The sequence below is a fragment of the Equus quagga genome, chromosome 1 (genome assembly GCF_021613505.1).
Source record: "Equus quagga isolate Etosha38 chromosome 1, UCLA_HA_Equagga_1.0, whole genome shotgun sequence".
In the NCBI taxonomy this organism is placed as follows: Eukaryota; Metazoa; Chordata; class Mammalia; order Perissodactyla; family Equidae; genus Equus; species Equus quagga.
In genome coordinates, this window is record NC_060267.1 from 77,415,992 (window position 1) to 77,430,594 (window position 14,603).

General features: G+C 46.1%; 1 protein-coding gene across 4 annotated transcripts in view; it reads right to left on the reverse strand.

The window, feature by feature from the left end:
- TNC (tenascin C) overlaps positions 1-14,603 on the reverse strand; it is a 90,924-nt gene that overhangs the window by 49,709 nt on the left and 26,612 nt on the right. For all 4 annotated transcript variants that reach the window (XM_046658119.1, XM_046658128.1, XM_046658148.1 and 1 more), the window contains exons 2-9: positions 14,010-14,603; positions 10,011-11,420; positions 8,485-8,748; positions 7,184-7,299; positions 6,284-6,440; positions 2,576-2,845; positions 1,617-1,802; positions 1,331-1,420 (exon numbers count right to left, since the gene is read on the reverse strand). In XM_046658119.1, coding sequence (XP_046514075.1) covers positions 1,331-1,420; positions 1,617-1,802; positions 2,576-2,845; positions 6,284-6,440; positions 7,184-7,299; positions 8,485-8,748; positions 10,011-11,420; positions 14,010-14,466 — 2,950 coding nt within the window. In that variant the 5' untranslated portion in view covers positions 14,467-14,603. The remainder of the gene's footprint in view (positions 1-1,330; positions 1,421-1,616; positions 1,803-2,575; positions 2,846-6,283; positions 6,441-7,183; positions 7,300-8,484; positions 8,749-10,010; positions 11,421-14,009) is intronic.

Here is a 14,603-nt window from a genome sequence, read left to right on the forward strand (position 1 = left end):
TCTCCATTTTCACCTCTGTGAAATGCTGTTGTTGTACATGACCTCCTTGGATTTTTTGAAAGATTAAACATAATATAGTGGTATATCCATACCATGAAATGTTACTCATTCAGAGCATTTAAAAGGAAGTGACTATTGATACAAGAGACAATTTGGATGGACCTCAAGAGAACTATGCCAAGCAAAAAAGCCAATCTCTGATGGTTGTGTACTGTATGATTCCTTGCATATAGCATTCTCAAAATAACAAAATTATAGAGATGAGGAACAGATTAGTGATTGCCAAGAGTTAGAAAAAGGAGGAGGGAGGGAGGGAGGGAGGCGCCTATGGGTACAGAAAAGGGTAATGAGAAGGATCCTAGTGATGGAACTATTCTGTCTTGACTGTAGAGGTGGATTAAAAAATCTACACGTGATAAAATTGCACAGAACTAAATACACTCACACACAGACAAAAGTTAAGTGCAGGTGAAACTGGTAAAATGGGAATGAAGTTGATAGATTATATCAATGTCCTGGTTGTGATAGTTCTGGTTCTATAGTTACACAGTTGTTACCACTGGGGGAAACTGGGCGAAGGGCTTACAGGATCTCTCTGTATTATTTCTCACAACAGCATGTGAATCTACAATTACTTCAAAATGAAAACATAAAAAAGATTATGTATGTAAGCACTCAGCATCAGATCCTGCATAATGGGGAAGGTTGATGAAGTGTAATCTGTGTCCTCTTTGCACACCAGCCTCTTTTCTTTACAGCACCTGGGGGAGATATGGCGGAGGCTGGCAGAGAGGTAGAGGGAAGAGCTTTCTTTTATACAAATTTTCCAGAAAAAAACTTGAGGAAAGAATCAATGGCTTCTAATCATATAGCCCCTTATCGTCGTCATCTGGAGACTGGAGGGGCCAGATGCAATGGGATGAGCAACACCTGCCTTAAACTGTGCTCCTGCCACTTATAATCTGTATGAGGAGGGTATACAATAAAAATTAGGTGTTTTCTAAGAGAACTCCCCATCAAGGTGTGTTTTGATTAGTCAATGGCTCATAAAAATTGGAATTGGTTACCAACTTTAGAAAGTGTGTAGATGTTTATAGTCTGTTTTTTCCCTAAAAAATCTCCTTTATGCATAGAGAGAGTGGTGTTGGCATCATTTAGATGCAGGATGCTGATGGTATTGTAAATGTAGACATTTGGGCTAGATGATCCTAGAGGCCCCTTTCTCCTCTGGGCGTCTACTCTTTCTTTTTAAGTAGGTTTTCTGCCTTCTGGACCCTGTTGTGTTGGCCAGTGCCAGCCCAGTGGTGGTGGGAATCCAGGTGTGCCTCACCTGTGGCCGCGTTGATGGTGGCCGGATCGCTCTCCTTGTCTCCCTTCACAGCAGACACTCCAATTCCATATTCAGTTCCCGGCCTCAGACCTAGAAGAGAATGTGCAGGTTGAAATTTAGCCAAAAACTGGAACAGAGGACCATAAACATGGCCCTGAGCTTGCTCCTGGACAATTTCTCAGCGTCTGGAACATTCTGTAGACTGACTCACTGAAGTCCAAGTGAAAAAGATTGCTGGGAACTGCACTGTTTTCTCTCTTTGGAGGATCGAGGATGTGGAGCTCACCTGTGAGTGTGGTTTTGGTTGTGGCTTGTGGGCTCCTCGGGACTTCGACCTCAGCGTGGTCCCCTCCAGAGATGGGTGCGTACTTTATTCTGTAGTTGTCGATGGCCGCCTTGCCATTCCTCCACTCCAGGGTGATGCTGTTGTCTGTCTGGGAGACACGACGGAGATTCCTGGGAGCATCCAGACCTGTTTGGGAGAGGAAGAGACATTTGTATTGAAAACACCAGGAACCAAGAGAGTGGGACTCTTCAATGATTCAAACTAAGATATGAAAGGAGCCTGTCACTGGAGAGAAATGACAAAATCGCCCCCACACGCATCGCTGTCAACAGCTGATGCGCAAATGTAAACAAATACTACCTTTTTGGCACTTTTCCTATTATTAATGTGTGATACTTTAACCATTCATATTTTCTTCCAATTTTGTGCTTAAAAAAACTACACAGATACTTACAAATAAGCTCCATGAGTGTAAGAACTGGGTTCTTGTGTTCATCACTGTATTTCTACTAACTCATATGGTGCTTACTGAGCTCTGAAAAAATATCTATGGAATGAATGATTGACATTTTGGTACTTCTAAAAGAATGCCATAAGGCTAAGAGGTTAGGAGGCATCCTTGTCATTCATGTTTTCCATATACTATATTTTATTATTAAAATATTCATTTGAATTTTATTGGAATCAGAACTTTTACCAAAAATGTCAGTCCAGCATCTTCTATGCACACACACTATATATATATTTTTTGCTTTGAAAGGTTATTTGGGGTTGTTTTTTTCTTTGAAAAATTAATCCATCAATTGCAACAATATTTTAAAATAGCATTTAAAGGAATGAAAATCCCCTTTCTATTTTCCCTACTGGAAAAGGAGCCTAGAAGACACACCAGCATGGCGTGGGATGGAAGTATCATGATCCTTCCTTTCCTGTTAAGTGAGCAGGGGAAGGCCTGTTACCTGTCGTGAAGGTCTCTTTGGACGGGTTGCTGGACATGTCACCCCTGCGTGAAATGAGGGACACTTCGTATTCCGTGTCTGGCTTCAGGTTCCCGATGGAGTACTGGTTCTCATCCTGTGTGAGATCGATGGTGGTGCGGTCACCTGGCACATCTTTGACACCATAGGTGAGCTCGATGCCGTCGATTTCAGCCAGGGGCTTGAACCAGGTGATCAGAGCAGTGGTGTCTGTGACATCTTTCACCTCGATCTGGCTGGGGGCGTCCAAGCCTGTGACGGGTGAAGACAGAGTGGTTTCAGAGACTGAGGCTGGCGCCAGGGGGTGAGCAGAGAGGGAGCTTGCAGCCATCCGGGTCAGTTCATGTACATTTATGTGCATACTGACCACTTGACCTTATTTACCTTTCTGAGCCTCAATTTCCTATTCGATAAGCTACAAGTTGGGATAATAACAGCTACCTTGTCGGATTTGTTGTTTTTTCAAATATTGAAGGAGATAATGCTTGCAAAGCATGTATCGTAGAGCCTAGAACATGGCAGTTACATGATAAATGGTCGTTACTCTGTTTCTATTACCATTACTGTTCTCATAAGTTGAAGAAACACGCTCAGGGACAAGTTCATTTAGAAAACATTGACTTAGTCTCTCTGGTTTTTCAATTAGGCAAGACTCCCTGGATGGCTGATAACTTCTCCATCAGAATTTGAAGCCGAAAAGTGAGGCAAGGACTGTCTTGCAGTGTATGGAAAGTTACTTTTGATAAAAAGAATTCAGGCAAGAAAGTCATGGCTGTCTCCAGCTGTGCACATCTCTGTAACCTCATCTTGGCCTTCCTCTGGCCCTGTCACTCACCTCCTGCCCATCCACGCTTGTGTCTCCTGCTCTGACAGCAGGCTGCTCAGAGCTCAGAGAGCACACCTTACTGTCTCTCACCTCCTGGCCTCTGCACTTGCTGTCCCTTTGTTTCTTCTTCCTCAGATTGCCCCGATCCCCTCTAAAAATCTCCTAACCATCCTTAAAAATCTGACTTAAATGTCACTTCCTAACAAGAAGCCTTTTTGACCCTACTGCAATCAGGTAAACACACACTCTCTCCCCAACCGGTATAAAGTTTCAGTTATGCAAGGTGATTGAATTCTAGAGATCTGCTGTACAACCCTGTGCCTAGAATTATCAACACTGCATTGTAAACTTAAAAATTTAAGAGGGCAACTCTCATGCTAAGTGTTCTTACTACAATTAAAAATAGGAGTATCCCAATATTGTACTTTTCTCACTGTTCTTCAACAGATTTCTCTGCAGTTTATTCAAACTCTACTATTCAGTTTGCATGGGGTCATTCATTCATTCATTCAGAGTGGATCTCTCTGATCTTTCTTGATCCTCAGCATAGAGTCAGGCTTCCTCGTGTATGTCTTAACTCTATTTTTTAAAATAATGTAAACAATTTTAATGCAAACATTAAAACACACCAGGCATTCAGTAAATGCCTAAAATGAAGACTTGCCAGGCACTCAGTCAATGTCTCATCTTCATTTTTAAAAATAGTTAAGTTTGTGCTCTCAGCATTGGTTGGGGAAACAATATCAAATGAAAGGAGCTTGGTTTTGTACAGAAAATGAGGAGGAGGAGGAATGATTCATAGCTGATTATGAGAAACCTGCAGAGTTTATTTTTTGAATTCTAGGTGTCCATGAGTGAGTCTTGGCTCACAAATGATGAACCTATAAAATGCACAATGAAAAGGACGCTACAAATCAATAGAGAAGCACCTGTCCTGTGTTCTTGTAGGTACCAGCAAGCATCCAAACCATACCTACTCTCTTTATTAGTACCCTTTCATTAAAGAATTTGGGATTCAGTCAAGGACACTGATCTCCCCCTGGATTCAGGACCCTTCAATAGAGGAGACTAACACTGCCTTGTGCCAAGGACGATGCTTTGTTATTTTCATCTTAACTCTCATGACAGCCCACAAGGAGGATACCATTAAACCCATTATTCAGAGGGTAGGTCTGAGGCTTAGAGAAGTGGACCTGCTCCAGGTGATGGTGAGGGGTGAAGCCGGAATTCAGATTTGGGACCGTCTGGGCCCAAAGCCCATGCTCTTCCTCCTTTAAATGAAGATGCTTCTCAAAAACAGTCAAGTGCCACAAATGTTTGGAATAAAACCTTTATATAGAGACTAGAGAGAAGGAGCCAAAATGTTCCGGTACTAGTCCTTTAAAGTCCTTTAAACTTGGGAAGAGTTCAGCTATCAGCAAAATGAACAGGTAAACATCTGCCTCTCAATGTTGGTATTTGTGTGGTTATGGAGCTCCAAATGTTGGGATGTTTGTCCTGCAATAAGAAGAAACTAAGGAGCCGATCCCCAAATTTAGATTAAAATGAAAAGGACAGATGAAAGAAGTACCTTTTGTTTTCTCAGGGTGCCTGCTCTGTAGCAAATAAGCACCTGCTTCATCTTTTCTATGCCTTTCTGGTGATCTAACAATTTTTTTCCTGTTGGTACCTGCCTTCTACCTACCACAGAGAAATGTTGTCAGGATGATGGAAAAACACTTGCTTATAAAGGACACAATCTCACGAATTGGCTCTGAGCTTGGCAAAATGTGCAAACATTTAAATGCAAGATGTTCTTTCTTGCTGTTAGTCAACAGATTTAACTTTTCCAACAACCCTCCACCAAGAAGAATCAATTTCTTAAACAGTTGGCACATATGCTATCTTGAAGAAGATAAAGAGGTTTTCCCAAATGGCAATGCAAAACAATTCTATTTATTTATTTTTGCTTTCTAAAAATTTGCTTTCTGGTAGATCAATGCCAAATTTGGATTTTTTTTCCCCCACCAATTGATCTAGTTGTGCTGAATCCTATTCCACCCTCAAGACATTCTGACATGTTTAGTATTGAGTGACATTTTATTTAGGTTCCTGTTGAAGACATGGAATCAACATTCTACATAAACCAGAACCTAGTCAATGCTAGTGGTAATGGGGTTCAAGTAATAAAACCATTCCCTGGCTTCAAATTGTGTCCCAGATGGTATTAACCATGTGGTGTTCCTTAAATTGATTTAGCTTGTCTAAGCCCCACTTTCTACTTTTGAAAAATAGTGACTTTAACATTTGCCGTATCTTTTTCAGAGGACTGGGTGCCAATATTAACTTAGATGATGTGGTAGGTTGTTTGCAACAGTCTCAATTATTTATCTTGCTGTATCCGTGCCCCTTTGAAATGTCACTTTGAAGTGCCTCTCATCAAGAGACAGAGGTGTTTAAGGGGTGCTTCCCCACCCGCCAACCTGGACTGGCCTTGAGATTTGCTTTAACAGAAGTAACATAGTGCCAGTTTTGAGCCTGCTCAGCTGCCATGTGAGCAGGCCCGGGCCAGCATCCTGGAGCCTGAGAGACATGGAGCAAAAAGTTACCATCCTGGTTGAGGCCATCCTAGGTCAACCAGCCCCCAGCCCACACAGATGCATAAGTGAGCTTAGTCAAGAACAGAAAAATTGCCTACCTGAGCCCTACCCCAGATCATCACTGTGCAGAACTATTGTTTTAAGCCACTATGTTTGGGGCTTGTTTTTTAGGTAGCAAAAGCTAATTGATACAGATGCTCTACAAGAGGGCATGATTTCCACGAGAGGTGCTGTGAGGGACACTAGCTTTGTCATTGTATTAGTGGCGTTAATGGTGATACTCACGGGTGGTTGTCACCCTCTTCAGGCCTGGCCCCCTCGTATTGTTCTTCACAATGTGCAGAGAGATCTCGTACTCTTGCCCAGGAGCTAGGCCTGTTTGCCGGTACGTGGTCTCTGGCCTCCTTAGACTTTTGGTGATCTCTCCTTCGTCTTCTTTATTCTGAAAGATAGGAGCACCTTGTAAGACCTAAAGGAGATGCCGACCTCTTCATTTGTGTGACTCATTCATTCCGCATTCATTCATTCCTCTTTTACTCCGTCGTCTATTCACTAGGCATCTACTAGGCATCTGATCAGTATAGGATACAGAGATGATAAAGATCTCTCTCAAGTTCGTATCTCCCTCTTGTAAACCTCTCTACTCACTCCTTGGACACTCAACTCCACTGACAGGATGTGAGAGCTAAAGCAATTCTGGAGCCACAAGCTCAACGCCTCCTTTGAAAGACTCAGAGGCCAGCATCACAGAAGTCGGGTGAGCATCCCATGGTCACACAGCTAGTGGCAGGGCCTGGGCTGGAACTCGGGAACCCACGTCCTTGCCTCAGGCGTGCTTTTAGGCCCAGAGAGGAGAGATGCTCAATCTCTGATATGCTTGGAGGCATTTCGAGAGAGAGACCATTTCCTTTCTTCTTTGCCTCTGAGTAGAGGTTTGCAAGACTACGAGGGGCAATCTGAACCTAGACATGTCTTAACATCTATTCATTTAGGTCTCAGCCTTAAGTGCTATGCTTATTGACTTATTAAAATCACTTATAATATATGTACAAACACACAGGGTGCTAATTAGAGCCTTTTCCCCCACCCAAAGCTAAGGAAATTGAGTTGATATAAGTCTGCAGAAGCTTTGAGCATCTTTTAGATCCTCATGGGCAAATATGCCTGCTCCTCTGTGCTCCTTACCATATTCCGGAAGATGATCTCCCATGTTTCGAAAGCAATGTCCAGAGGATCCCACTCCACTTCCACAGATGTCTCCTTGATGGACTTGAACTTTAGGCCTTCAGGTGCAGGTAAGTCTGTCAGGAAGAGCACAGAGAGGAGGTAAAGATGGCTACATGCGTATTGGGGCAGCACAGCCAGAATTCCACTAAGCCCTGTGGGTCCACTGCCATAGTCAGGGCCTGATCAGCAGAGCATCTATTTAAAGGTTCTTCCGGGATGCTGTCTACTGTGAGGCAGCATGAAAATTAATATAAGGACCAACCCTATGATTAAATATTGGCAACTGCATATAACCCAATATCAGCACAGGCTTTGACATTGACAGACGTGGGCTACCGTCTAAGCTCCACCATTGCAACATTTCTGTGCTTGAGCAAGTTGTACAAAAAATGCCCTGAGCCTCAGTTTCTTCACACGGGAGAAGGAGGTAAGGATGTCTGTCCCTTGGGAATGTTTTGAGGACTGAGTGATGTATTCCATGTAGACTGTTGGCCATGGTTCCTGGCACCAAGCACAAGTTTAAAACATGGCAGCCAATGATACTGTTACTAAGTGAAAAATGACCAATTTCTAGACAGAATTTCCTTCGCAGATATGGGAGTGATGGTACCGATGTTGGACTCTTAAAGGAATAACTCGAACCCTAATGTTTCTACTTAAAAAAATATGTATATATATTTTCATACAATTATGTTATATATAATATATATTAATATTAGCTATAATATGTTAAGTATATATAGACAGTGAGCACCACAGAAAGGTAGGTGTACAGTAGAGTGTTAAGAGCATCAATTTGCAACCAGACTTCCAGAGTTCAAAACCCATCTACACCCCTTATTAACCACGTGGTTTGGGATGAGACGCCCAGCCATTCAGAGTCTCAGTTTTCTCATCTGTAAAATGGGTTAACGATAGCTCCTGTCTCATAGGGTTCTCGCCAGTTACGTGACTTAATGATACACAGAGTGGTTCAAACCAAATCTGGCGCAGAGTAAACACTTGTTAAGTGTTACCTGTAATGATTCTCTGTGGCAGCAAAGAGACAGGAGAGCAAGGAGGGGTATTTTGTAGAAAATGAAGAGTTTCTTTTGAAAAGTACTCGATGGGCTTAACTGGATTCCAGGTTAATTGGTGTAACTATAGAAAGACAGCCGTAGAGGTATGGGGGCGAAGGGGAGGCAGTAACTCATGGGGCGGGTTGTACGCTGGGTGAGTGGAGGGCAGTTGGGGCTGCCCAGGGGCTTCTGTTCACTCACAAGTGGCCACCCTGGCACTGACGGGGATGCTCTTCTTGTTCTCCAGGATGGCAAACACACGGATGAAATACTCCACGCCAGGCTCTAACTCCTGGATGATGGTGGATGTCTGGTTTCCGGGCACACGGAACTGCATTTCCAGGCCGCCCTCGTGGGTGGGAGTGTACGTGACGAGGTACTCCGTGACCCGCATCTCATTGTCCCAGGCCAGGTTTACAGTCTCTTCCGTCACTTCTGTCACGATGAGGTCTTTGGGAGGGGACACTGGTAGGAATAAGAAAGGACAGATCAATTACGTTCCCCATACATTCTCTCCAGGTTTGTTTCCTGTGACCAGTCTCTTGCACTGCCAGTCTCTGAAGCCTGAAATCCAGCTTCATTTCTTAAAATGCAGAGCTCATCAGGAAGCCCCAGCTGTGATCCATCTTTAAAACCTTTGGTGGCCGTCCTCTGCCTTCATGCTCAAGTTCCGGGTCTGCAGTGTGGCCTTCAGGGTTCTTTGTGAGGGACCCCTCCAACTTATCCACTCCCTGGACTTCAGTTCAGATTCAGGCCATTTGCATGGGAAAGTGCAGCCTGAGCTTGGCTCCCTGCTCTCAACTTCAAGTCCTAGTTCCCTAGGGCTGGAAGGGCATTTGGGGCTCATCCGGTCCAACTCTTTCATTTTCTAGATGTGAGTGTGGCAGAGGGACTTGCCCAACTCTGCTTCTCTCATCAAATTTGGGACTCACATCTCCTCCCCGCCAGCCTGGGCTTCCTTCCAACCAGGCTTCCCTGCCTTGGCCACGTAAAACATAAAGCCATTTATTTATTCTTATCTATCGATACTTTTAATCAAGACAGAAATTCCCCATCACAACCAGTATAACATGGGTGGATGGAAGAAGAACAAAGAAGACCCTCATTAAACCTGAGCATCATGGGTCTTTGTTGTATTTTCACTCATCCCCTGTCTACTGAGCACTTAGTGTGTACCATGACCTGTGCCAACTGCGCGATAATGCCCCTCCAAGGGCATCCCAATGCTCAGGATCAAAGACAGTAAAGGAAAGATGATTTAAGAGATGGGTCTGCCTCACAGGGGATCAACAGTTAGTCTTTAGCTGATCTTTGTTTTATGTAATCTCACTGTCCATTCAATTTAGCTGAACTTTTACTTCTATCCAAATAGAGGGATTTACTTTACGATTGGTTTGTTGTCGGAGGGGAGGAGGGAAGATGGTTGATGTCTAGCAAAAGGGAGGTTATCTTTCCATCTACCTCATCTTAGGCACTATATGTTCAAGTCAGTATAAACGAGTTTGGCAGACTCAAATCCCAGCTGCGGGATGTGTGAGCTGTGCATCCTCGGGACAATTCCATAACCTCTCTGAGCCCCCAAGCCCTCAAATAGGTAGCCCTGTAACAGGTGAATGACCAGGGCCCCTTCAAAAAGTCAGTGTGCGTGTGTGTGCATGTATTTTAGTTAATGTCTAATTCTCCAACACACACTGGGAGATCAGGGTAGTGTTTGCACTGGTACTAACCCTCTGAGCAGTCTTCCCCTGTGTAGCCCTCATTGCAGATGCAGCGGCCTGCCACGCACTGCCCCCAGTTACTGCAGTCATTGGGGCAGGACCTCTGCCCGCAGTCTGGAGCCGTGAAGCCCTCCTGGCAGATGCACTGGCCGTCCACGCAGCGGCCCCGGCCGTGACAGTCGCTGGGACACCTCCGCTCCTTGCAGTCTTTGCCCGTGAAGCCTTCGTGGCACACACACTGCCCGTTCACACAGCGGCCCTGGCCATGGCAGTCACTCGGGCAGGAGAGCTCTGCGCAGTCGGGGCCGGTGAAGCCGTCCTCGCACACGCACCGCCCGTCCACACAGCGGCCCCGGTGGCTGCAGTCCCTGGGGCACCGCAGCTCCCGGCAGTCCTCGCCCGTGTAGCCGTCGTCACAGATGCACATGCCATTCACGCAGCGGCCGTGCTGGTGGCAATCGTGGGGACAGCTCATTTCACTGCAGTCATAGCCCTGGAAGCCTTGTTCGCACACACACTTCCCCTGGACGCAGCGGCCCCGGCTGTTACAGTCGCTGGGACACCGCAGCTGGGCGCAGTCCTCCCCGGTGTAGCCCTCGTCACACACGCACTGCCCATTGACACAGCGGCCGTGGCCACTACAGCCGTTGGGACATTGCAGCTCTCCGCAGTCAGCTCCTGTGTAGCCGTCGTCACACTCACACTGCCCGTCTACGCAGCGGCCGTGGTTGTGACAATCGGCCGGACACCTCTTCTCGCCGCAGTCCACGCCGGCAAAGCCCTCATCGCACACACACTGGCCCTCCTCGCACCGGCCCTGGCCGCGGCAGGCGTTGGGGCAGGTGAGCTGACCACAGTCCTCGCCTGTGAAGCCTTCTTCGCAGTAGCAGGTGCCGTTGATGCAGCGGCCGCGGTCGAAGCAGTCCTTGGGGCAGATGAGTTCGCTGCAGTCCTCGCCCGTGAAGCCCGCGTCACACACACACTCGTTCTCCACGCACCGCCCGCGGTTGTTGCAGTTGTTGAGGCACAGGGGCTCATTGCAGTCTTCGCCGGCAAAGCCATCTTGGCACACGCACTGGCCGTCCACGCACCTGCCGTGCTCCGCGCTGCAGGGCACCGGGCAGACCTCCTGGCTGCAGTTGGCGCCGGCGTAGCCTTCGAAACAGATGCAGACCCCATTCACGCACTTGCCCTGGTCATTGCAGTCGCTGGGACAGGCCAGCTGGCTGCAGTCTTCCCCGGTGAAGCCCTCGTCACAGAGGCACTGCCCATCCAGGCACTGGCCTTGCAGGTGACAGTTGCCTGGACATTCGGGCTCAGAGCAGTTGGGGCCTTTCCAGCCCGGTTCGCAAACACAGCCACATCCTTCAGCGCTGAAGTTCCCCCGGCCACTGCAGAAGGGTCTGGTGTCCAGGCGGCCTGCAACGAAGAAAATAGATGCTCTCAGCTCAATTCTCAATTTCTCGATTTCTACCCGCCAAATGCAGATTGAAATTCAGCCAGAGCATGGTTGCATCCTCAGGCCTCATCTGGCTTGAGAACTAATTGCTTCATGCGTTTAATCAGATGAGCTCCCATCCAGTTACACTAGGTAGGAATTCTTAAGCTGCACTCTCTGAAACTGTAGACTCATGTGCAAAGATGGTGTGGGTTTATGTGTGTAGCTCTGTGTGTGTGTGTGTGCGTGTGTTCCACCCGTGGGGAGAGGATCCATAGTTTTTATCAAATTTTCAAGTAGTCCCAAGACCCCAGTGATTCTGAATCACTGCCTTGTGGAAAGCAGTGTGCTGGGCTGTGTTGCTGCTTCTCCAGGAGGAACATTCGAGAACAATTGTTTCCCACAAGAAATCGTTGTCGAACTGAACTCAATTCTGCCTCTTTGACTCAAAGCGGTGCTGCATTTGGAAAGGGATTTACATGCTTTGAAGCTCAGCTTCTTCATTGCTCATGCGGGACTAAGAGCCCACTTCCTTGGGTGCATCAGGGTTAAACGAGGACATCAAGAACCTACTGCTGTGTGTAGTGTTATTTTCCCTTCCAGAGTGTTTTGGGTTGACTCTAGTTGGTAGACGGCTTTACGTGACCCAACTTTCTAATTTTCCCTAACTGAAATGAGGCAGTGAAGGAGTGGCTTTCTAACTCGGTCAGGACCACTTTCGATTTGGCTACGTCCCCACAAAACTCCTGTGCCTCTCTCTCTCTTTTTCCCTCTCTTTCCCGGAAGCCACAGTGGGAGTGAACCTGAGGAATACATGGTCAGCACCGACATGACTCCACTCTTTGAGGTCTATCTCATGTCTTCACTTAACTCCTCGGACTAACTGGAGCGATCTCTATGGAGCCCGAGGAGAGGAAATGAAACTCATTTCCGTGTTTCTGCACCTAGATCTAGTTGTGTTAATATATTTTATTTCCTTCTTGACAGCAGGAAAGAAGGCAATTAAAAATAAAAGTGGGTTTGAAAACGGAGAATCCAAACTTGTGTTGTGTAGTATGGTGGCCGCTGGACACACGTGCCTATTAAGTGATTGAACGGTGGCTTGCCTGAACTGAGATGTGCTGTGAGTGTAAAATTCACACTGGATTTCAAAGACAGTGTGAAAGAAAAGAATGTAAAATAGCCATTAATTTTTATACATTTTTATACAGATTCCAGGCTGAAAAATGGATAATTTGGTCTACATTGAGTTAAATAAAATAAACGATTAAAATTATTTTTAGCTGTTTCCTTTTCATTTCTTCAATGTGACTACTGGAGAATCTAAGGTCATGTGTGTGGCTCGCATTATATTTCTATTGGATAGCAGATGGCATTCCTCTAAACAATCATTCCTACTCACTCTTAAGTGTTAATTCCATTGTGTAACTTCCATCAGCATTTTGCCAGGTAGTTGACGGTGAGTGGGGGGGGGGGGGGAATTAAACTAATTTATGCATAAAGAAAACTTTTTTTTCCTGCCTTAGAAACCTAGAGTATGTCCTATAGTACTCTCCATTTATGGTAATTAGATCTACTCTTGAAATAATTTGCCCAAGTACTTCCTGGTAAGTTTTTCTGAGTGGCAGAAATAGAGATTTTCACCTCCAGTTTGATGCTGTTGAAACGCCTGTGGTTCTATCAACTTGAGGGAACGGAGATGAAGACATAATTCCAAAGTGGCAAAATTCCTTAAAACAGGGATGTGGCCAGGTACGACTGGGAGACCACAAGTTCTGGAGACACAGGCACATTCAAAGCTCCCATCTCGTATTAGTCTTTGTGTCATCTTGTGCCAGTTGGGTAACTTCTGTGAGTCTCAGTTCCCCCATCTGTAGAATGGGGGCATTTAACCTTATCTCAAGGTTCTTGGAAAGATTAAATGAGTTAATGAATTACAGTGCCTGGTACATAAAGGGGGCTCAATTCATAGTTGTGATCATCATCATTGTTGTTGCCATTAAACGGAACTGTTTTTTCCAATTCCCGCAGAACGTGCACTGCACATTTGTGAGGACCATAGGCAGCACTGTGCATTTTTAAGAACACAGGGGTGTGGAATACTGTGGATTAAGTCCTATCTCGGCCAGTTATTGAAGGACATTGAGGGATCCCACCCTCCTTCTGGGCCTTAGTTTCCCTACTTGTACAACGAGGTGATGGGGCTATATTAGCACCCTTCGGAGAGTGATCTTTGAGTCAGGAATTTCATAATATGTTCATAAGTTTTGGGGTAAAGAATGGGTAGATTTCGTGGTCAAATGAGTCTTAGAAACTAGTAATTAGAGTGGAACAGGGTTTCTTGAAGGAAGACTTCCCAGAAGCCTGAGAATTCCTTTAAGAAACACTTGTCACCAAGTGCAAAACAGCGATGGTTATATTTCCCACATTTATTTGACCACAAAATCTCTTTTCACTGAACACGTGGTGAGGCTGGTTCCCCAGGGAACCCACTTTGGAAACCACTGATGGACCCTGCCATGCTCATCATTTCTCCTACTTGTACAGCGAGGGCCTGGACCAGCTCGTACCTTCAGCAGGCTGGAGACAGCAGCCTGCTCCTGTGGTACACTGCTCCCGCAGGGAAGACACCAGGTTCTCCAGCTCCTCCAATCTGCTCAGAAGCTCTTTGACGTCAGGAGCAGCTGCGCAACCACAGGCCCGGCGGGGGATGTTGATGCGGTGTGTGAAGACGATCTGGTTGTTTCCATCCACTGTGTGCTCCTGGAAACTTTCACTGGGCTCCAATGGCGGGGCCAGGTCTTTCTCCCCATGGCCTGATTCCAGATCCACTGAGCACTGGGACCCCATGGGCAGCTTGATGTTGTAGACATGGTTAAACACCACTGGCTGGTTTTCCTCTGGCAGGGAGATATTCACCCCACTCTCTCGCTTGTGCCGGATGACTTTCTTGAGGACCCCACCTTCCGTAGAGAGGGCGAGCAAAGCTAGGAAGATGCCTGCCAACAGCCGAGTCATGGCCCCCATGGTGGAAGTGGGTTTGGCTGGATGTTTCTGGGGTTCTACAGTCCCAGAGTGTCTCACTATCAGGCAGAATTGGGGATTTGGAAGCACAGAGTAGAACCCAAATCAGTCGTTTCTGATCTTCCTGAAGGAATTCTCTT